This window comes from Coregonus clupeaformis, unplaced genomic scaffold, assembly GCF_020615455.1.
Source record: "Coregonus clupeaformis isolate EN_2021a unplaced genomic scaffold, ASM2061545v1 scaf1190, whole genome shotgun sequence".
NCBI lineage: Eukaryota > Metazoa > Chordata > Actinopteri > Salmoniformes > Salmonidae > Coregonus > Coregonus clupeaformis.
Genome location: NW_025534644.1, coordinates 8,067 through 32,002, shown reverse-complemented (window position 1 = coordinate 32,002; position 23,936 = coordinate 8,067). Strand labels below are relative to the sequence as shown.

General features: G+C 44.5%; 1 protein-coding gene across 1 annotated transcript; it reads right to left on the bottom strand.

The window, feature by feature from the left end:
• Positions 1 to 21,291: 21,291 nt before the first annotated feature.
• On the bottom strand, positions 21,292 to 23,625 carry LOC123486389 (extensin-like; the record flags this gene model as incomplete). The annotated part of the gene is made up of 1 exon (XM_045217704.1): positions 21,292 to 23,625. A coding segment is annotated over one exon (2,334 nt), but the record flags the coding sequence as incomplete, so codon positions are not given.
• Between the last annotated feature and the right edge of the window lie 311 nt (positions 23,626 to 23,936).

The window sequence follows — 23,936 nt, the reverse complement described above, 5'->3', positions numbered from 1 at the left end:
GATAAGATAAACAAAGCTATAGAGATAAGGCTAAGGGAAGGAGAGCTTAGGGATGTTTATCCTCAGCTTCCAGGGATCATCCAGAGGGTGATTGTTGCATCAGAGATGAAGACGAATAATAGATAGAGGACAAGCAGAAACGACGATAAAGGTGAATCCAAAACTCCAGAAGGAAGAAAATGAGATGTCTGGAAGAGAAGAGTGAGGTTAAAGAAGACGAGGATGATGAAGATGAGAGTGATTGGAGAAGAGGTCATGGGTGGATATGACTCTGTGATCAGAAGGAAGTTGGCAAGAGAGGAAAGAAGAAGGATACTAGAGATTTGATCTCTGATGAAAGTTGAAGGAAGAAGGATACAAGAGATTCGAGTTCAGATGAAGACAGCGAGAAAGAGGAGACTGAAGGTGCTGTGGTATTCAAAAGGAGTTTGTCCTACAAGGACTGGCACAGAAGAAATAGAAGGAGATATAGACCGATGCTTATCATGCCTGGATAAAGCAAATAGTTTAGAAGAAGTAACACAGCTGAAGATACAGAAGAGGAGAAACTGCTGAGAAAAGGATCCCAAGAATTGGAGGAGAAGAAGAATACATTGAGGCCAAGATGCTGAAGAAAAGTAAGATGATGGAAGATGATATTTCGAGGACAGTACTTAGAATATAAGCTGTTGAAGAATCCTGATATGTCAACAAGAAAGAACGGGATCAAGAAGCTCTCAGAAAACTCAATCATACAACTGGTGGAGAAGAGAAGCTTTGGTTATGAAGAATCAGAGTGAACCAAATCAACAATCACTGTTACAGCTTCAACTGAACAATATCAAATGCAATTGTACTAGCCAAGGGGGGTACCAAATGTTCCATATCCACAGACAGTTTCTGGACAGACACAGAATTGGAGAGGAAGAGGACGAGAAGAAATAGAAGGAGGAGGAAGATTTCAGCTACACTTCCAGCAACTTTCAGAAGACTGTTATAATTATGGACAGGTTGGTTACTTTACCTGTGAGTGCAACAAGTCAGGAGGAAAAACAGAGAACATTTTTAAGGAAGATACAGGGGCAATTCAAGATCACCTGTTCTCCAGGTGAACCCTAAAGATTCTAGAGTGCCCAGAAGATCCGGAAGGGGGGTGTCAGCTGATAGCACGTATTAGAGAAGAAGAGAAAATAGCTAACAATTGGAAGTAAAACCAGAGGGACTATGAGAAGTGATAGTGAATAGTGTAAAAAACGTATCTGTGTTCAGCCTAAAGAGGTTAAACATCTCACTATGTAAAATTAACTAATTAGGATAGGGATTTGAGGTAGTAAAACAGTTAATTACTCTTAAGATACTAATATTAGAGCATATACCTATTGCATTGTTGGGAAGAGATGCATTGTTTAAATTGAACTGTACAATAGGATGTACACTAAACGGCTGTCTGGTGAAGATGTTAAAAAGAATAGGGTTTTTGGGAATCATATTGGCTTAAAAATATAATATCATAGGAAGGATGATAATCTATTAGACTGCCTATTAGACAATCTGTCTGGAAAATAAAGTTAAAAGGGGTGACTGTTATTCTTGGTTACATTCTTACACCAAGAGATTTCAGGCTAGGCTAAAGGTGTTTAGTCGTTTGCCAAGTCTGTGTGTAAAGAAGTCAAAGGCAGGTGGGGACTTTCCCAATCACATATTCTAAAATTTGGTGGTAAAGGGATTTTGTGAATAAATCAGTGGAAAAAGTTTTTAAAGGTTATGAGAGAAAAGATTAGATTAAAATAAGTTAGAGAACTAGGGTTGAAGGAACTCTAAGACAGTAAGCTAAGTTTCAAAGTTAGTAGTAAGAGAGAGAGAACAGTAGTGAAGGACATTTTAAAGTTTAGTGGGGAAGATATGGTAGGGAGTTTAGATCTGTTAGGAGCAGATGCATTGAGAAAGTATGTGTTGCTTGAATGATAAGAGAGAAGATTGAGGGTGATTGAGTATCTATAGTTACAGTTCCCAGCAGGGAGAGATCAAGGTAATTATAGGTGTATTTTTATAATCAAAAGTTTGAAAGTTAGGACTGAGAGTTGGGAAAAAGTGACACTAGTGGTGATAGATGGAAGTACAAGCAAAGACAACTTTTCTTTGGGGAAAATGGATGAAGCAACAAGGACATTAACACTTCAGTCTATTAAAACAACAGTGAGAAGCAATTTAACTCTTTCCAACATTGATAGTTATTAAAAGCCATAAATATATCGCATTTGATTCAACGAAAGCGAAGTGGAAGAGGTTAGGAGTGACTACGTTTCACTTATTTGGCGTAATGTTACAGAGAAAGGTCAGGGAGAGAATATGTACTTATCTAGTGCAAGCATTAAAATGTGTTCCGGTTAAGAATTATTGGTTAAAAGGCTATGTAATTCATAAAGTAACGCTTATAATGGAAGAGTTGAGGTCTGTTGCTTAGCCTCCCACAGTCATTGAGGGAGTTCAGGAGGAGTAGATTACAGTAGCCACTCCAACAGTAGATAATACACAGAGGATACGGGAACTTTCGCCTAGAAGTAATTAGGGTTGATACAGCAACTAAATCCAACTACTTTAATGGTAACTTTGGAAGGGATTAATGATACGATGGCAATAGCAAATGTAGGAAGTATGACACCGACAACAACTTTTCTGAAATTAAATGGGTAGCATGAAGGACTTAAAATAGAGAGCAGATAGTGGTAGACCAATATAGATTCATCTGAAATAGTGAAGGATACTATCATAAAGGACAGGATGAGGTCTTTTGATTTTAATGACAGACAAGGAGAGGTATCTGATCAGTACCGCTCAATAGGGAAGAGAGAAACTAAATGATGGGTTTAATTCTTCTGTTGTGAAAATTAGAGAGATAGCAGGCAGGTAGGAATCTTTGGTTCCAGCGGTCAGCTCATTCGGTAAGATCAGTGAGGAATCTTGAGGGTCCATGTCTGGTGAGAATTCCAGAACCAAACATGTTAGAGACGGTCGCTTCTCTAATTCTTATCAAGTATGTGCTGATCTTATACGTTGTCATGACTGTGGTATCAGCAACAGTCAGTAACAGATAAAATAATGCCGTTGTCAAAACATTTGCTTAAGCCTAGGTTTAGGTGTTATTGGGTTAAGTGAATTAACTTGTGTGAATTTGTTGGATGGTAAAGAAAATCAGGTAACAGCGACTGAAACATTGGAGGTGTAACCATTGAGGGCTAAAAGTTGTTTGGTTCTAATAAAACATATGAGGTAAGGGGTATGTTTATGGGAATATCAGATTGTGATGACTGCATGATAACTTTGGGTATGCAAGGACCCTTAAGGGTAGTAATGAGAATATGTTACTTTTTATGTACCAGGTAGTAAGAAGAGCAGGACTTTGATGGTTAAAAGATTAGCTTTTGCCTGACAATGTGACTATGGGGAATTCTTGATATATTTGGAGGGTTTGTAGAATAAAGCGTGATATATTCTTACCCTATGGATAGAGCAGGATGTTGTTACATGTCAACGTTGAAGCTTCCATATGAGGTTTCTACCATTATAAGAGGGGTAGTGCACCGAACACAGAAATCTGAAGCTATATTTGAAATTGATGAAAAGAGACATGGCTACATGTCATAGTCTTCAAGCCTATCATTGAAGGATAAATCTAAGGAGAAGGGGGACTTTTTTCCATGGTATGGTGTAACATTTGAAAAGATCATATTGATAATGACAGATACTTTGAGTCCAGTAGATAGTTCAGATATTATCATTAGCTATATAGCATTGAAGAATATAAGAGACGCGCCGGGGAGATCTGAGAAGACTCGGTTGCAAAATCTTTATTTCAACTCCTACACTATAAGTATAGAAAGCATGGTTTAGGCGTGTTGAGTGCATAGGGGAGAGTGAGACCTGGGCTGATGTAACACGGGTCAGTTGTAACAGGTTAGCCTACATTAAAGTCATCAATACGTTTGAATTAATGAACAATACTACTTTATTATACTGTTTGGGGAGTGTACTGCCCATGGAGGACAAAGCATGTATTGTATAGCCAACACAATACCCGTTAAGACCTACAGGCATTTCTTGACCACGTGCATCATTTGTATCAAGTTTTAGCCAGTAGGTTCTAGCGAGATAACTAAGGCATGGGACACACAAAACCTTTCAAAGAAAGCTCCCATAGTAATTGCTTATGTTTTTCTTAACATAATATAGTTTTCCGGTTTCCAAAATCATTTTAAATTTGCTATTTTCGTTAATGTCCTTGTTACGCTGGCAAATTGAGAACCTCTTGTGGCCTTGCCCCTAAACTCACGAAATGTCAGGCCTGATACCGACGTCAGTGTATCGTGGAGTTGATAGTTGATCATTCTCAGCTTTCTATAATCACACTGGCTAAATGACTTGTGATTACTGAAAAAGTTAACTAGCCACCTTACCTAACAAACGACGGCCTAGCTAGTTAGCCATACTAATTTACTAGTTAGTGATCAGGGCTGCCAATGGATGAACGATTCACACGTCATATATTTGACATTGTTGTCTTGATAACAAATAATGTGCTAATTTACAACACAGCTTCTTGAAGATAAACAAACGTGCTTGTTATGCTAGTAGCTGTTTCTAATGCAGCTAGCTCAATTGGATATTGTTGACATGCTGATCGGATGTAAGTGACAAAAACCCGACCACTAAATAATGCTGGCTGTTTATAGAAAGCTTGATCCTACCTAGACACTTGATTTTGGATGTTGAAAGCTCTTGTTGTTCTAGTTATCTAACTTGAGAACGCTGCCTTCTTCTGTGGATTATATAATGCATTTGGCAACCAACTTTAAGGTGCATTACTGCCACCAACTGGACTGGAGTGTGGACCAGAGACAGTGAAGGTCTAAATCCTACCCGATAATCTCGTCTCCCTATGGAAACGAAATACATAATTAAATACTACATCCCCTGAAGATTTCCCCTGCAGTTCACTTAATCCTGGCTCTTCAACCCCATTACTCCTCAAATCTAATAACAATCGCTCCCTTCCCCTCACATATTTCTGGCACTGAAATAGAACATGTTCCACTGTCTCCATCTCCTCCTGACAATGATCACACCTCCCAGTCGGCTGTTTCCCCACCAATGTCAACGTACCATTGAGCCTTGTGTGTCCCAGTTTCAGCCTTGTGACTACACTTTCCTCCCTGTTCTCTCTCGGCCTGAGGACCTCCCTGCCCCCACCTTTTCCTGGATCTTATCCAGGCGTCTTCCCTTTCTCTCCCTGTTCCACAACTCTTGAAACTTATTTTTAAACCCTGTTCTTATTAACCCCTCGGCTTCTGCTTTACTGATTGACAATTCCATCTCAATATTAGGACGTTTGTGAGCCTGCTTGGCAATAACATCCACCTCCTCATTCCCCTCTACTCCCACATGATGGTACCCAGAGGAACATCACAAATACCCCCATCTGTTTCACCCCTATACAAGCACTGCAAAACCTCATACAATACATCCCGTCTGCTCCGAGACATAAGTGAATAGAACGGCCAACAACTCCGTTGTGTAAACAGATAAATGATGCGTTGCTCTCTTCGTCACTGCCTCCTTAAACTCAGGAACACTAAAAGCTGCTCCTGTCCTCCCTGTTTTAGGGTGCTTAGATCCATCTGTGGATATATTCAAGAAAGCATAGTATTGTGTTCTTAAATGTTCACTTACAACTGAATCTACACCTTCCACAACATATCTTACCCTCTCAAGCAACCCTAGATCTATCACTGTCTGAGGGAGAAACCAAGGTGGGATAGCAGGAAGAACCTCAGAGGGGCTAAACTCCCTCCCAAACAACCCCATCTCTCTCGCCATGCAATTGCCTATCCACTCAAAGCTTGTATTCAGATTGTGTTCGTGTTCCCAGCACTCTAGGAGCACCTTTTCTGTAGGATGTGTGACCTTATGTCCTTGAAGGTTTACCCAATATGTCATGGCTAGCTGTTGTCTTTCATAGCCGGGCATTTAGAAGTTGGAAATAGCAGGTGCGGTAGAGAGAGAGAGTTGAAAACAACAGGTCTGGGACAAGGTAACACGTCCGGTGAACAGGTCAGGGTTCCATAGCCGCAGGCAGATCAGTTGAAACTGGAGCAGCAGCACGACCAGGTGGACTGGGGACAGCAAGAAGTCATCAGACCAGGTAGTCCTGAGGCATGGTCCTAGGGCTCAGGTCCTCCGGGAGGGGAGAGAGAGAGAGAGAATTAGAGGGAGCATGCTTAAATTCACACAGGACACCAGATAAGACAGGAGAGTAACACCAGATATAACAGACTATTGCAGCATAGATACTGGAGGCTGAGACGGGGGGACAATGTGGCCCCGTCCGACGATACCCCTGGACAGGGCCAACCAGGCAGGATATAACCCCACCCACTTTGCCAAAGCACAGCCCCCACACCACCAGAGGGATATCAACAGACCACTAACCTACTACCCTGAGACAAGGCTGAGTATAGCCCACGAAGATCTCCTCCACTGCACGAGCCCGAGGGGGCGACAAACCGGACAGGAAGATCACGTCAATGACACAACCCCTCTTAGGGACGGCATGGAAAGTACCAGTAAGCCAGTGACTAAGCCCCCGTAATAGGGTCAGAGGCACAGAACCGGCCAGGCAGAGACAGCAAGGGCGGTTTGTCGCTCCAGTGCCTTTCCGTTCACCTTCGCACCCCTGGGCCAGACTACACTCAATCATAGGACCTACTGAAGAGATAGAGTCTTCAGTAAAGACTTAAAGGTCGAGAACGAGTCTGCGTCTCTCACGTGGATAGGCAGACCATTCCATAAATACGGAGCTCTATAGGAGAAAGCCTCCAGCTGTTTCTTAGAAATTCTAGGGACAATAACATTTTTACATTTACATTTTCGTCATTTAGCAGACGCTCTTATCCAGAGCGACGTACAAATTGGTGCATTCACCTTATGATAGCCAGTGGGATAACCACTTTACACATTTTTTTTTCTTTTTTTTTCTTTTTTTTGGGGGGTGGGGTAAGGAGGCCTGCATCTTGTGACTGTAGCGTACGTGTAGGTATGTACGGCAGGACCAAATCGGAGAGACAGGTAGGAGCAAGCCCATGTAATATTTTGTAGGTTAGCAGTAAAACCTTGAAATCAGCCCTAGCCTTAACAGGAAGCCAGTGTAGAGAGGCTAGCACTGGAGTAAAATTGTCATATTTTTTGTTTCTAGTCAAGATTCTAGAAGCCGTGTTTAGCACTAACTGAAGTTTATTTAGTGCTTTATCCGGGTAGCCAGAGAGTAGAGCATTGCAGTAGTCTAATCTAGAAGTAACAAAGCATGGATTACCTTTTCTGCATCATTTATGGACAAAAGGTTTCTGGTTTCTGATTTCTGCAATGGTACGAAGATGGAAAAAAGCTGTCCTTTAAATATTCTTGATTTGTTCGTCAAAAGAGAGATCAGGGTCCAGAGTAACGCCGATGTCCTTCACTTTTTTGTTGAGACGACTGTACAACCATCAAGATGAATTGTCAGATCCAACAGAAGATCTCTTTGTTTCTTGGGACCTAGAACTACCATCTCTGTTTTGTCCAAGTTTAAAAGTAAAAAATGTACCGCCATCCACTTCCTTATGTCTGAAACACAGGCTTCCAGGGTAGGCAATTTTGGGGCTTCACCATGTTTCATCGAAATGTAGAGCTGTGTGTCATCTGCATAGCTATGAAAGTTAACATTGTGTTTCCGAATGACATCACCAAGAGGTAAGATATATAGTGAAAACAATAGTGGTCCTAAAACGGAACCTTGAAAAACACAGAAATGTACAATTGATTTGTCAGAGGACAAACCATCTACAGAGACGAACTGATATCTTTCCGACAGATAAGACCTAAACCAGGCAAGAACTTGTCCGTGTAGACCAATTAAGGTTTCCAATCTCTCCAAAAAGAATGTGGTGATCGATGGTGTCAAAAGCAGCACTAAGGTCTAGGAGCACGAGGACAGATGCAGAGCCTTGGTCTGACGCCATTAAAAGGTAATTTACCACCTTCACGAGTGCAGTCTCAGTACTATGATGGGGTCTAAAACCAGACTGGAAGCGTTTCGAATACATTTTTTTTGTCTTCAGGAAGGCAGTGAGTTGCTGCACAACAGCTTTTCTAAACTTTTTGAGAGGAATGGGAGATTCGATATAGGCCGATAGTTTTTTTTATATTTTCTGGGTCACGGTTTGGCTTTTTGAAGAGAGGCTTTATTACTGCCACTCTTAGTGAGTTTGGTACACATCCGGTGGATAGGGAGCCATTTATTATGTTCAACATAGGAGGGCCGAGCACAGGAAGTAGCTCTTTCAGTAGTTTAGTTGGAATAGGGTCCAGTATGCAGCTTTAAGGTTTAGAGGCCATGACTATTTCCATGAATGTGTCAAGAGATACACGATTACAAATCTTGAGTGTTTCCATTGATCCCAGGTCCTGGCAGTTTTGTGCAGACTCAGGACAGCTGAGCTTTGGAGAAATACGCAGATTCAAAGACGAGTCCGTAATTTGCTTTCTAATGATCATGATATTTTCGTCAAATAAGTTAATGAATTCATCACTGCTGAAGTGAAAGGCATCCTCTCTTGAGGAATGCTGCTTTTTAGTTAGCTTTGTGACAGTATCAAATAGACATTTTGGATTGTTCTTATTCTCCTCAATTAGGTTGGAAAAATAGGATGATCAAGCAGCAGTGAGGGCTCTTCGATATTGCTCTGTACTTTTTCTTTCCAAGCTAGTAGGAAGACTTCCAGTTTGGTGGAGCGCCATTTTCGTTTCAATTTTCTGGAGGCTTGCTTCAGGGCTCGGGTATTTTCTGTATACCAGGGAGCTAGTTTCTTGTGACAAATGTTTTTTGTTTTTAGGGGTGCGACTGCATCTCGGGTATTACGCAAGGTTACATTTAGATCCTCAGTTAGGTCGTTAACTGATTTCTGTACTCCGACATCCTTGAGTAGGTGGAGGGAGTCTGGAAGGGCCTCTAGGAATCTTTAGGTTGTCAGAGAATTTATGGCACGTCTTTTGATGGTCCTTGGTTGGGGTCTGAGCAGATTATTTGTTGCGATTGCAAACGTAATAAGATGGTGGTCCGATAGTCCAGGGTTATGAGGAAAAACATTTAGATCCACAATATTTATTCCACGGGACAAAACTAGATCCAGGGTATGACTGTGGCAATGAGTAGTTCCGGAGACATGTTGGACAAAACCCACTGAGTCGATGATGGCTCCGAAAGCCTTTTGGAGTGGGTCTGTGGACTTTTCCATGTGAATATTAAAGTCACCAATAATTAGAATATTATCAAAGATGAAAACGCAGTCATTTTTGGGGGGGTAAATTGACATTTGCTATCGTAAATGTTAGCAACACCTCCGCCTTTGCGGGCTGCGCGGGGGAAATGGTCACTAGTGTAACCAGGAGGAGAGACCTCATTTAACACAGTAAATTCATCAGGCTTACGCCATGTTTCAGTCAGGCCAATCACATCACATTAAGTAGCCATATTTTGAGATGTGAGATATCACAATCTCTTACAAATAATGAGAGGAATGGAGGAGGTCTTTATTCCAGTGAGATTGCTAAGGTGAACACCACCATGTTTAGTTTTGCCCAACCTAGATCTAGGCACAGACACGGTCTCAATGGGGATAGCTGAGCTGACTACACTGACTGTGCTACTAAGACTCCACTAAGCTGGCGGGCTGGCTAACAGCCTGCTGCTTGGCCTGCACCCTATCTCATTGTGGAGATATTGAATGTGATCCATATCCTATACTTCCATAATCCATTGATGACCTTAACAGCGATATATATATATATATATATATATATATATATATAATTTTCAACGCCATTCTATCTGCCCCCCCCACTCCATTCTTGATAAGCAACGCATCACATTTAATATTTTCTAACCTTTGACAACTACTCTGTTAATATGCTCCGCCCCCATGTCATTCGATCGTCAAACCAGACCTCCAGGAACCTAAACCCTCCCACCCTCTCCTGATTCCTTCCATACAACTTCAAGTATATTATTATACAACTTCAAGAACCCACTTTGATATGGTGACATTAGTCCTCTTCTCTCCAGAAAGTACGTCAGCCTTTCCTGAACCCAGTTTGATATGGTGACATTAGTCCTCTACTCTCCAGAAAGTATGTCAGCCTTTCCTGAACCCAGTTTGATATGGTGACATATCAAATTTTCCATTAGTTTCCATACGTGAGATGTCAACGCTATCGGCCTATAGCGTGAAGGACCAGTAGGGGCTTTCCCTGTTTTCCTTATCGACACCACTACCGCCTGCTTCCAACTTCCAGGCAGTTTCCCTTCCTGCCCAATACTTTCCCCATTGCAGTGTCACTGAGATGAGCCATCATGATGTAACACATCACATCTCATCCTTCCCATGAGATGTTACCCCAGCTTTAGCTAATGCTCTCTTCATCTCATGGTGATAATACAAACATGTATCCTGAATAATGCCCAAACTTAGCACTACAAAGCATGAAAACATTAAGGTAATGTAATACAGCTTTTTATTCAGTTTTACATCATGGTAGTTTGTTGGATGAACAAACAAGTGTTTTAGAATGCTGACACTGAATCACAAATAAACACAAACAATGACAGAGAAAAAATTACACAAAGCTGCATGTGATATTTAAACCTATTAAAGACAAACCTGACCAATTTGAAGGGTTTGGAAGTTTAGCTAAAATAAATAAATGAGTTTGTTTGTTAAGAAAAATACAAGATGTTCATCAGTTTCTTCAGATCTACAATCACCAAAAGCAGAATTGGGTCTAGTTTCAGTTAGTTTCTGGACCGGACCAAAGCTGTACTCCAACTGTCAGTTATGGGTGAGTGTGTGTGTGTGTGTGTGTGTGTGTGTGTTGTTGGTCACGGGAAGCCCCTGCGGTCCTGGGAGCTCCATGGCTGGGGGTGGAGGAAGGTCTGGGAGAGAAGGGTACTGTGGGAGGAGACAAAGGTCTGGGGCTGGAGAGAACGTGGGGGCTGGGTGGGGGTCTTGGGGTGGAAGGAGGGGAGAGGGTACTACAGGAGAACCCCCCCAGGAGACTGGTCACACTGGGTACCAGGTCAGTCCACAGCTCCCCCATCTGGAGAGAGAGGGAACTACTACAACACTCAATAGTACAGTCGTGGTCAAAAAGTTGACCCACTTTGTATTGGTCTTCACAAAGTTCGCTGCTTCAGTGTTATGAGATATTTTGTCAGATGTTACTATGGTATACTTAAGTATAATGTTGTGTTCCCGAGCCACTTAGTTATCACTTTTGCCTTATGGCAAGGTACTCCATCATGCTGGAAAAGGCATTGGTCCTCACCAAACTGTTCTTGGATGGTTGGGAGAAGTTGCTCTCGGAGGATGTGTTGGTACCGTTCTTTATTCATGGCTGTGTTCTTAGGCAAAATTGTGAGTGAGCCCACTCCCTTGGCTGAGAAGCAACCCCACACATGAATGGTCTCAGGATGCTTTACTGTTGGCATGACACAGGACTGATGGTAGAGCTCACCTTGTCTTCTCCGGACAATCTTACTAGCAGCATTATCCTTGCCTGTGAAGCCCTTTTTGTGCAAAGCAATGATGACGGCACGTGTTTCCTTGCAGATAACCATGGTTAACAGAGGAAGAACAATGATTTCAAGCACCACCCTCCTTTTAAAGCTTCCAGTCTGTTATTCTAACTCAATCAGCATGACAGAGTGATCTCCAGCCTTGTCCTCGTCAACACTCTCACCTGTGTTAACGAGAGAATCACTGACTTGATGGCAGCTGGTCCTTTTGTGGCAGGGTTGAAATGCAGTGGAAATATATTTTGGGGATTAAGTTCATTTTCATGGCAAAGAGGGACTTCGCAATTAATTGATCATCTGATCACTCTTCATGACATTCTGGAGTATATGCAAATTGCAATCATCAAAACTGAGGCAGCAGACTGTGAAAATTAGTATCTATGTCATTCTCAAAACTTTTGACCACAACTGTACAGTCATATTATATTATATTCACGAGTGTGTGTGTGTATATACAGTAAAGATCACGTATTGAATTTCAAGGCAGGTTGACATTTATAGGCAATATAATGTATATGTGTGATTGCCCTGAATTTATATAATGTGAGAGCTCTGGTGAGTAAGGTTTCTAAAGTATTTACCTGTAAACCAAGGTTTCTGCCTCTCCTGGCAGGTAAACTACCTTCAGATCATGGATACACCACATGGCACAGTAAATGTACTCTGAAAATAACGCATTACTAACTACTCACTACTAATTACTGTAATATTATTACTCCAATACAAATTCTAACTCATTATAGTACCTTATTACTGACAAAAGTAATAGTAAAATGTTATGTTACTAACGTGTTAAACCCCAAGAGGAGAGTGGCTGACAGTGTTGTAGTATTGGAGTCCAGTACTCGGACTTGACTCTGAGTCACGATTTTCATGACTCGTGACTCGACCACTGGTGACTGACTTGACTACATCTACATATAATACAAAGTGTAACTCATTACAAAAGACCTCGTTATGGACTAATGTAATTATATTTCTGTAACACCCTGTGTTACTAACGTCTTTCCCCAACACTGGTGAAATAACATCAATAAGCAAATAAAACGTTCCCAAGAGGAGAGTGGTTGACTTGAGATAGAAGTTTGATTTAGAAAGTATTAATTTATGCAAATAGAAACTGAATGCATTTCTGGAGGAAAAGACACTTTAATTCAAATATGATGCGCATGTCATAATTCATACTCTTTAGTACATTTTCATATGAGAATATAAAAAATGAACTTCAAGTTTCACAGAATAATCTGCAGAGCCTGGGGTCTAGCGTTAACACTCCCAGTTAAATGTACTCTACTCCCCACTGGAGACCGGGGTTCAATTCCTGTGTCCACCCTCCCAATTTCCTGCCTCCCTCGTCTGTTTTAGGCCGTCTGAACAAAGCGTTATAGGTCAAATATATATTTAAAAAAATATATATAACAAAATAATGACAAAAACAGTCAGTCAATATTAGTTAGATATGTAGTTGCCCAGCTTGGCAACACCATTATAAGGTCAGTGTTGGGCACTGCACTGTGCATTGCTTTCTGATGTTCTTTCAGGATTTCTTTCCATTTAAAAGAATTCCCACACTGATCACAGCTGTACGGCTTCGCTCCCGTGTGTATTCTCTGGTGTTGCTTTAGATTTCCTTTCTCACTGAAGGTCATCCCACATTGGGAGCAGTGGAAAGGCTTCTCCCCTATGTGTCTTCTCTGATGTTGCTTTAGGACATTTACCCGACTGAAGCTTTTCCCACATTGGGAGCAGTGGTATGGCTTCTCTCCACTGTGTATTCTCTGATGCCTCTTTAGGTCTCCTGCCTGAATGAAGCTCTTCCCACATTGGGAGCAGTGGTGGGGCTTCTCTCCACTGTGTATTCTCTGATGACTCTTAAGGCTTCCTTCCAATTTAAAACTCTTCCCACAATGATCACAGCTGAATAGTTTCTCTTCTGTGTAGTTATTTGGTGCCTCTTCAGATATGATGACAGACTGAAACTCTTCCCTGCACTCAGAGCAGTGGTAAGGCTTCTCTCCTGTGTGTATTCTCTGATGTTTATTTCGACTTCCTATAGCACTGAAACTCTTCCCACATTGGGAGCAGTGGAAAGGCTTCTCCTCTGTGTGTATTCTCTGGTGTCGCTTCAAATTTGTTGACCAACCAAAGTCTTCCCCACACTGGGAGCAGTGGAAGGGCTTCTCCCCTGTGTGTATTCTCTGGTGAGCCTTTAAGGTGTCTACCCGACTGAACCTCTTCCTACACTGAAAGCAGTGGTACAACTTCTTTCCTGTGTGAGTAAGCTGGTGCTTCTTCAAACTGCTTGGGGTCTGAAAACTCTTCTCACAATGACCACACGGGTACGTTTTCTTTCTTTTGAGAGTCTGCTGGTGTGATTTGAAGTGAATTGGACAAATAAAACTGCCTCTGCAATTAGAGCAGGGGTGGGGCCCACAAGTGTGCCTTCTCAACTCCTCTGGCTCATAGAAACTAGTGGAGCAGTCCATGCAGTGGTGATGTTTCTGTCTTGAGTTCCTCTGTCTGGGTTGTTTATGGTTTCCTGATGCTGTGGAACTGGGATCGCTATCTGAGCCTGGATTGGAGCTCTCTCCTGTGGGAATATGAACAGAAATAGGGATAGAATCAGAAAGGGAACATTGAAAGGGGCTTTAAAAGACTTGTTGATTCAAGCTGAAGCACTTTAATTGTTTTGGAATCCCCTGTGGTCGCCAAGGCACCAACCTCTCTCCGTACTCCACACATGAACTTACCTGGGTCAGTGATACTATCTACTTCTTCCTTCTCTTCTTTGATCTCTTCCTCCTGCTCTTCTCTCACTCCTCTCTCCTCCACCTCCTCTGTGATTCCTCTCTCCTCCACCTCCTCTTTGACTGCTCTCTCCTCCACCTCCTCTTTGACTGCTCTCTCCTCCGCCTCCGCCTCCTCCTTCACTGCTCCCTCCTCCACCTCCCCTTTGACTGCTCCCTCCTCCACCTCCTCTTTGACAGCCCTCTCCTCCACCTCCTCGACAGCTCTCTCCTCCACCTCCTCCTTGACAGCTCTCTCCTCCACCTCCTCCTTGACAGCTCTCTCCTCCACCTCCTCCTTGACAGCTCTCTCCTCCACCTCCTCCTTGACTGCCCCCTCCTCCACCTCCTCTTTGAATGCTCTCTCTCCCACCTCCTCTTTGACTGCTCTCTCCTCCACCTTCTGTTTGACTGCTCTCTTCTCGATTCCTCTCTCCTCCCAATCCTCTTTGACAATCACATTGAGTTCCAGTGTTTGACTGCAGTCTTCCAGCTTCACTGACACCATCTCTGGACCCCGCTGTAAGCTTCTCTGGGCTGGAACACCACAGCCTGAACCCAGGGACTCTGTGGACTTGGGATCAGACATGGAAGGCTAGAGATGGATCCAAAAGAGGAAGCACAACAAGTGAAAGTTGAGTTTTACAAAATAATAAAGGGATATAACGTGCAAAATATTCCATGCACAAGGAATCTCTGCTAATAAATGTAACTAGCTAGCTCACTTAGCTATGGCGATGGCAACGATAGCTAACGTCAGCAATGTAGAGCTATTATTGGGTTAGCTTAAGCTTACTGACTAGCCCTTGATCATGACTCTCAGTTCCATTACATTACACAGAAGAGTCATTGGACAAAGGCATCTTCTGTAGGAGTGAGTTTAAGAGCCCAGACGCTTGGTCTGAAAATTAACATGCATCGCTTGCAGTACGGTTTTGGAAGCATAAGGATCTTATCTTTCATATCAGGGAGAAATAATAATAATTAAAAAAAGGTTACATTGATACACCGTTATAGGGTTAGGGATCCCACATGGCCATATCTCCATTTGGACACTGTGTTAACAAACCTCCAAACAAGCTTCAATGCCATACAACACTCCTTCAGTAGCCTCCAACTGCTCTTAAACACTAGTAAAACTAAATGCATGCTCTTCAATCGAACGCTGCTGGCACCCGCCCACCCGACTAGAATCACTACTCTCGACGGGTCTGACCTAGAGTATGTGGACAACTACAAATACCTAGGTGTCTGGATAGACTGTAAACTCTCCTTCCAGACTCACATTAAGAATCTCCAATCCAAAGTTAAATCTAGAATCGGTTTCCTATTTCGCAACAAAGCCTCCTTCACTCATGCTGCCAAACATGCCCTCGTAAAACTGACTATCCTACCGATCCTTGACTTCGGCGATGTCATTTACAAAATAGCCTCCAACACTCTACTCAGCAAATTGGATGTAGTCTATCACAGTGCCATCCGTTTTGTCTCCAAAGCTCCATATACTACCCACCACTGTGACCTGTACGCTCTTGTTGGCTGGTCCTCACTACATATTCGTTGCCAAACCCACTGGCTCCAGGTCATCTATAAATCACTTCTAGGCAAATCCCCGTCCTTATCTTAGCTCATTGGTCACCATAGCAACACCCACCCGTAGTATGCGCTCCAGCAGGTATATCTCACTGGTCATCCCCAAAGCCAACACCTCCTTTGGCCACCATTCCTTCCAGTTCTCTGCTGCCAATGACTGGAACAAATTGCAAAAATCTCTGAAGCTGGAGACACTTATCTCCCTCACTAACTTTAAGCATCAGTTGTCAGAGCACCTTACCGATCACTGCACCTGTACACAGCCCATCTGAAATTAGCCCGCCCAACTACCTCATCCCTATATTGTTATTTATTTTGCTCATTTGCACCCCAGTATCTCTATTTGCACATCATTTCTTGCCCATCTATCATTCCAGTGTTAATACTAATTGTAATTATTTTTCACTATAGCCTATTTATTGCCTTACCTCCATAACTTGCTACATTTGCACACCTGTATATACATTTTCTGTTGTATTTTTGACTTTATGTTTTGTTTTATCCCATATGTAACTCTGTGTTGTTGTTTTTATCACACTGCTTTGCTTTATCTTGGCCAGGTCGCAGTTGTAAATGAGAACTTGTTCTCAACTGGCTTACCTGGTTAAATAAAGGTGAAATAAAAATAAAAAATAAAAAAACAGCGCATGTTTACGGAAGACAGATGGACCACCTGTGATAATTAGCTATCTAGCATGCTCCGATCACCTGTTTGTAACGGATGAAGGTCGCCAGAAACGTGTTGTAACTGAAAAATACTGTCGGCTGCAACTGATAAAGCCAGTTAAAACTGTACAGGAAGTGTATATTTTGCATTTGTGAAATAATGTTGATATGGGCAGCGATGCTGGAATAGTTGTATTGCCTGCGATACAGAAGGCTATACCTGTCGCTAATACAGGACTAGTAAAGGCCCAGTGCACTACTTTTGTGAGAAAAACAATAATTTGTTTTTTTATTAATATAATTGTTTTATTTAGATTTTTCTGGGGGCCCTTCAGCACCCTCAGCACGCCTACTTCCCACGGCATGCCTGTATAAGCCTTGGACCTTAAGGAGTACTGCGGTCAAGTGAGCTGACACTTGCAAAACGCAGTCACGCCATCCGCACTTCAGTGTCCTCCTGAATTGTGGTGCGTGAATACTCAACACTTTACGGTATTGAATGTTTTCAGGTTGGGGAAAGGAAATAGCTCGTCAGTTGCGCAACTGAATGCATTCAACCGAAATCTGTCTTCCGCATTTAACCCAACCCCTCTGAATCATGGTGTTTTCAAATACAGGCGAATACATTGATAAAAAGTCACCTTTGTCCTAGAGAGATTTACACAGTTATCAAAACGTCACGTCGGGGTAAGCGTACAACCTTATTTTATGTGTTTCTAAAAATCCCCTATGGGAAAAATGTATGATGGAAAAAACGATTGGAACCATTGTCCTCATTCTGTGGTACTCTATAGGGGGACAAGAAAGCAAAAAATAGGATGGCAAAAGCAAACCAGCACGAGGTATGCGTTGCTATGGTGATTTCAGTAAACAAACCGTGCAAATCAACATCCGGTAGAAAACCACGCTACTGCAGACAGCAAAAGTTGAAATATTTTAACTCTGGCGGCAAGTTGCGTCTACCATCGGCGGCTGACGGCATTTACCGTCGTGCTCTCATTGAAAACAATGGCATCCGGTTTGCCGTCTACTTCGTACCATCTAAACGCAGCATCACTCTACCCGTGGCCGTGATATGAAAGTCATTTTTGAAACGCCGCACAAAAAACGCCTGTCTCCTCCTGAATTGGGGTGCGTGAATACTCAACACTTTACGGTATTGAATGTTTTCTGGTTGGGAAAGGAGATACTTAGTCAGTTGCACAACTGAATGCATTCAACCGAAATGTGTCTTCCACATTTAACCCAACTCCTCTGAATCAGAGAGGTATCGGGGACTTATATCACTGAGTCGGATGCACAGATAGAGATCATAGCTACAAATCAATGCAAGAAAACCGTTTGAAGCGCACTTATTAAATCTTCCACAAAAAAAATTATACCAAATATTTTATTTCATTTTTCGTGCCTTATCAAAAATAACTTGATATCACGGGTAGGTGAGGCTGCAGTAGCCTACTGGTGCTGTTTAGCAAATGTTAAATTGTGAAATCAAGATCGTTTACAGTCATAGCATACAAACACACACAAAGTAGTTATATTACAGTGAACTTTGATGACCCCTATGTCAAAAATAATTCTGAGTAAAAATGCTTGTAAACTTAAAAAAAAAGTATTTATTTAATGTGTACCACTGGTAGATCATGAATCCAGTGTGATCACCATTGCATACCATAACATGCCCATATTATGCCATCTTAAAATATGTTGTGACACGTCTGCCTCTGATCTGAGGACAGCTATACCCTTCCTGTGATGTCATATACCCTTTGCATGACAAGACTGCCAGATGAATCCAGGTGAAAGCTGTGAGTCCCTTTTGATGTCACCTGTTAAATTCCACTTCAAATCAGTGTAGATGAAGGGGAGGAGACATGTTAAAGAAGGATTTTTAAAGGGGAATTTCACCTGGGGAATCTGGGCTTGTTTTTCATCATGTCACAAGGTCAGTGAGATGTGTTTCACACATAATTGCCCAGGAGGAAGGCAGGTCTGGGCTTCGCGTGCTGAATGATACACCATCTGATGGCTTCCGGTGTATTGATGGGGGGGGCGAGATCTGAAAATAAATGTAGTCCTGCTTTGTGGCATTTCACGAAGGCTCTATGTGATACTGATCAAACTGTATGCTTTTGTGCGTGTAGATATGGTTGTCCTTGTTCGAAAGAGCGATTGGATGTCTTTCAGTGATGTTCCTATCAGTGGATTCATTGCTAAAAATACTAGCTGACATTTTTTCCAGTCTCTGAAAGACTACAACTCATGTGGAGCAGTGCTTCGTGCTCTGGCCCGGTCACTCCCCCAAGCGTTTTTTTTTTTTTTTAGGGAGGCAGACACTAACAACAAAATTCTTTGGGCAAAACTGAAAAGACTGACCAGACACATGGCTTCAAGTGATTCCTCTCATCAACACGAATTCGACAATGGAGCTTTTTTTGGGTGGGGGTGGGGTGGGGGCGACATGGTGACGTTCAACCGGAATATAGCCAAGAGGATTCGAAACAAAGAAAGCTCAGCTATAGCCAATGCCAACACCAAGAGGGCAGATTACAAAAACAGTGGCTAGCCAAGTAGCTAACTTTAGTTTTATCTATTGAAACCCATATTATGTATTGCTGGCTAACATACTAAGGGTTACAGTGGGGGAAATTGAATGTTTTTTCTGTTTACTAACTAGCTAGTCTAGCTAGCTAGTTAGCAAAACAACTACAGGTACATTTACATTTTACATTTTAGTCATTTAGCAACGCTCTTATCCAGAGCGACTTACAGGAGCAATTAGGGTTAAGTCCTTGCTCAGGAACACATCGACAGATTTTTTCACCTAGTCGGCTAGGGATTAGAACCAGCGACCTTTCGGTTACTGGCACAACGCTCTTAACCACTAAGCTACCTGCCGCCCCCATATCTATGACAAAAGATAGGAGATTTTACAATCAGAGATCTATTGTATTCTTGATTGTACAACCTCTTCTCTTGTTAGTTGTGGATATGGCTACTAAACGCAATCTATACCGTTACAACCAGCCACCTAAAGCTAGTACCGCAACGTTAGCATGACTGGAGTTAGCTAGCTAGTTCCTGGCACTGCTAACTTGTTACTTGTGCCAGGCCTTGCGTTTAACTTTTTTGTAAACATGTGTAACATCAGCACTGTAAATAGTTTTACTAGCTAGCTATGTAACATCAATTGATGAGGGTTGACATTGGTTATGACTGGACTGTAAATGCATTTCAAAATCACAAAATTATAGGCATGACGCAAGATAGGATAACAATTGTTGGCTATCCAGCAAGCTAGCTAAGTTTACTAGCTAGCAGTGAGGAGAAACCATACAACAATTTAACTGTTGTAAATCTCAAACTGATAAGCTGGTTTTACTATCCAAATATTTGCCTAAGTAAATATTGCATGGCTGTAGCTAGATACTGTACGTCTACCTGCCTACTTTGTATGGTCTGGTCACTGTGCAAAGGTCAAGACGGTGTCTGTCATCATGACATGGCACTTTGGGGTGGACACTCACCTGTCTCGATTAATGAGCCGAAGACTTGAAACAGACAACATGGCGGTGTACACTCTGTTGGATTAGTTCAGTGAGCAAAAAAAAAAGTATTTATTGTAATAACGGCATTTTCTAAATTCAAAACGGACCACCTGCAACTGGACACGGACATTTTGAGACTCCCGTTTCACGAATTGAGGAAGAAGACGGCGTAGCAAAGCTAAGGATGTAAAAAAATTCTCTGTGCTACACCAAACAGTACCTATCCTGTAACTCCCAGTAATAGATGACAAAGATATTTGGTTAAATCACATTTATCTGTTGTAACAATCTGTAGCTACAGTTCTCTGCACTTTTACTACCCTCAGACACACTGAACTGTAGCTACACTGTTCATACTGTATTTGATTGGTGTTTAAATGGTCAAAGTAACATTCTTGTTGAATACCCAGTTCTCTTTTTGAGTTAAATATTGTACCCTCCCCTGTATTTTGAGATTTGGACAAATAAACATTATTTGGATATCTCTGAATGTCTGACATCTGTTTGATGTGCAACTCAATATTAGGAAAGTGTTCTTAATATTTTGTACACTCAGTGTACATTAAAGCAGTGTTTTTTCCCATCTTGTAGCTGGCATAATATGGGAATGTTTTGCTTTGAAATGTTAATGACAATGGATTATTGATCAACTAGAGGCACACATTTCACAAAAGATGGCATAATATGGACACCATATTATAGTCAATGCCACTCAAACATTGCCCATCCTAATATTTCTATATTTCTTAATTCCATTATTTTACTTTTAGATTTGTGTGTATTGTTGTGAGCTGTTAGATACTACTGCACTGTTGGAGCTAGAAACACAAGCATTTTGCCCTACACCCGCAGTAACATGTGCTAAATATGTTATGTACCAATAACATTTGATTTGACTTAAGCAAAGCACTCGTCAGCTGTGCATTTTCCTGAAAATTAGTCTTTGAAAAGGATGTCGCGGGTGATCATGCTATTGGTCGCGGTTTGCAGGTTTTGGGTTACTTCTAAATTCTCTCGGCCGCCTGCATTTCTCTTTGAATTGTTTCAACAGTATATTTCACTGTGACCTTGCTGCTGCTGACTCAGGTGGTGGTGAGGAAGGACCGGAGGGGGTGTGGTGAGGGAAGACCGGAGGGGGTGTGGTGAGGAAGGGCCGGAGGGTGTGGTGAGGAAGGACCGGAGGGGTGTGGTGAGGGAAGGACCGGGGGTGTGGTAAGGAGGACCGAGGGGGTGGTGAGGAGGACCGGAGGGGGTGTGGTGAGGGAAGGACCGGAGGGGGTGTGGTGAGGAAGGACCGGGGGTGGTGGGGAGGGACGGAGGGTGTGGTGAGGGAAGGGCCGGGGGGTGTGGTGAGGGAAGGCCGGGGGTTGTGGTGAGGGGGAAGGGCCGGAGGGGTGTGGTGAGGGGAAGGGCCGGAGGGTGTGGTGGGGAAGGACCGGAGGGGTGTAGTGAGGAAGGACCGGAGGGGGTGTGGTGAGGGAAGACCGGAGGGGGTGTGGTGAGGAAGGACCGGAGGGTGTGGTGAGGGAAGGACCGGAGGGGGTGTGTTGAGGAAGGACCGGGGGGTGGTGAGGAGGGACCGGGGGTGTGTTGGGGGAAGGCCGGAGGGTGTGGTGAGGGAACCGGAGGGTGTGGTGAGGAAGGACCGGGGGTGTGTTGAGGAAGGACCGGAGGGTGTGGTGAGGAAGACCGGAGGGTGGTGAGGGAAGGACCGGAGGGTGTGGTGAGGAAGGACGGAGGGGTGTGTTGAGGGAACCGGAGGGTGTGGTGAGGAAGGACCGGGGGGTGTTGAGGAACCGGGGGTGTGTTGAGGGAAGGACCGGAGGGAGGGCCGGAGGGTGTGTGAGGACCGGGGGAGGGCCGAGGGGGTGTGTTGAGGGGGAAGGGGCCGGAGGGGGAGGGCCGGGGGTGTGTTGAGGGAAGGGCCGGGGGGTGTGGTGAGAAACCGGAGGGTGTGTTGAGGGGAAACCGGAGGGGGGGGCCGGGGGTGTGGTGAGGAAGGACTGGAGGGGGTGTGGTGAGGGAAAGGACCGGAGGGGTGTGGTGAGGAAGGACCGGGGGTGTGTTGAGGAAGGACCGGAGGGGTGCTGGTGAGGGAAGGACCGGAGGGGTGTGTGAGGGGAAGGACCGGAGGGGTGTGTTGAGGAAGGACCGGGGGTGTGGTGAGGAAGGACCGGAGGGGGGGGCGGAGGGTGTGGTGAGGGGAAGGACCGGAGGGGGTGTTGAGGGAGGAGCCGGAGGGTGTGTTGAGGAAGGACCGGGGGGTGTGGTGAGGAAGGACCGGAGGGTGTGTTGAGGAAGGGCCGGGGGGGTGTGGTGAGGGAGGGCGGAGGGTGTGGTGGGGGACCGGAGGGGTGTGGTGAGGAAGGACCGGAGGGTGTGGTGAGGAAGGACCGGAGGGGTGTGGTGAGGGAAGGACCGGAGGGTGTAGTGAGGAAGACCGGGGGTGTGTTGAGGAAGGACCGGGGGGTGTGGTGAGGAGGACCGGAGGGGTGTTGAGGAAGGACCGGAGGGGGTGTGTTGAGGGGAAGGACCGGAGGAGGCGGAGGGTGTGGTGAGGAGGGACGGGGGGGGAGGCCGGAGGGTGTGTTGAGGAGGGGCCGGAGGGAGGGCCGAGGGGTGTGGTGAGGGCCGGGGGTGTGGTGAGGAAACCGGAGGGTGTGTTGAGGAAGGGCCGGAGGGTGTGGTGAGGGAACCGGAGGGTGTGTTGAGGAAGGACCGGAGGGGGTGTGTTGAGGAAGGACCGGAGGGGGGTGTGGTGAGGAAGGACCGGAGGGGGTGGGGAAGGACCGAGGGTGTGTTGAGGGAAGGACCGGAGGGGGTGTGGTGAGGAAGACCGGAGGGGTGTGGTGAGGAAGGACCGGGGGTGTGGTGAGGAAAGGCCAGGGGGGTGTGTTGAGGAAGGACCGGAGGGGAGGACCGGAGGGTGTGGTGAGGGGGAAGGGCCGGAGGGTGTGGTGAGGGAAGGACCGGAGGGGTGTGTTGAGGGAAGGACCGGGGGGTGTGTTGAGGGACCGGAGGGAGGTGTGGTGAGGGTACCGGAGGGTGTGGTGAGGGAAGGACCGGGGGTGTGTTGAGGGAAGGACCGGAGGGTGTGTTGAGGAAGGACCGGGGGTGTGGTGAGGGAAGGACCGGGGGGTGTAGAGAGGAAGGACCGGAGGGGTGTGTTGAGGGAAGGACCGGGGGGTGTGGTGAGGGGAAGGACCGGAGGGGGTGTGTGAGGAAGGACCGGAGGGGGTGTGTGAGGGAAGGACCGGAGGGGTGTGTTGAGGGGAAGGACCGGAGGGGGTGTGGTGAGGAAGGACCGGAGGGTGTGGTGGGGAAGGACCGGAGGGTGTGAGTGAGGGGCCGGGGGGGTGTGTTGGAGAGCACTGGTTGAGAGGCGCTGCCCCTGAGTCACGGAGACAGAGCAGCACCGCGCACGTCTTCACAACTTTTTACCATTTGTAGGTAGGCTATTTAGATTGTCATTATGGTGACACCTATTTCCAACCCTTTTTCCATAAAACATATTAACGCGCTAGAACTGATAACGGTGACAAAGCACTGGGAAATGACTTTAGGTGCACTAAAGCGTTGTAGATAAATAAGCTCAGAGGTGGTTTAAAGTACTAATGTCGAGCTTAGGGTTTTACGCTACTCAGTTCTTGGGTCTGGAGCGCTGCGTAAGCGCAAATTTGGAATGGAAGTTATGGAACTCCT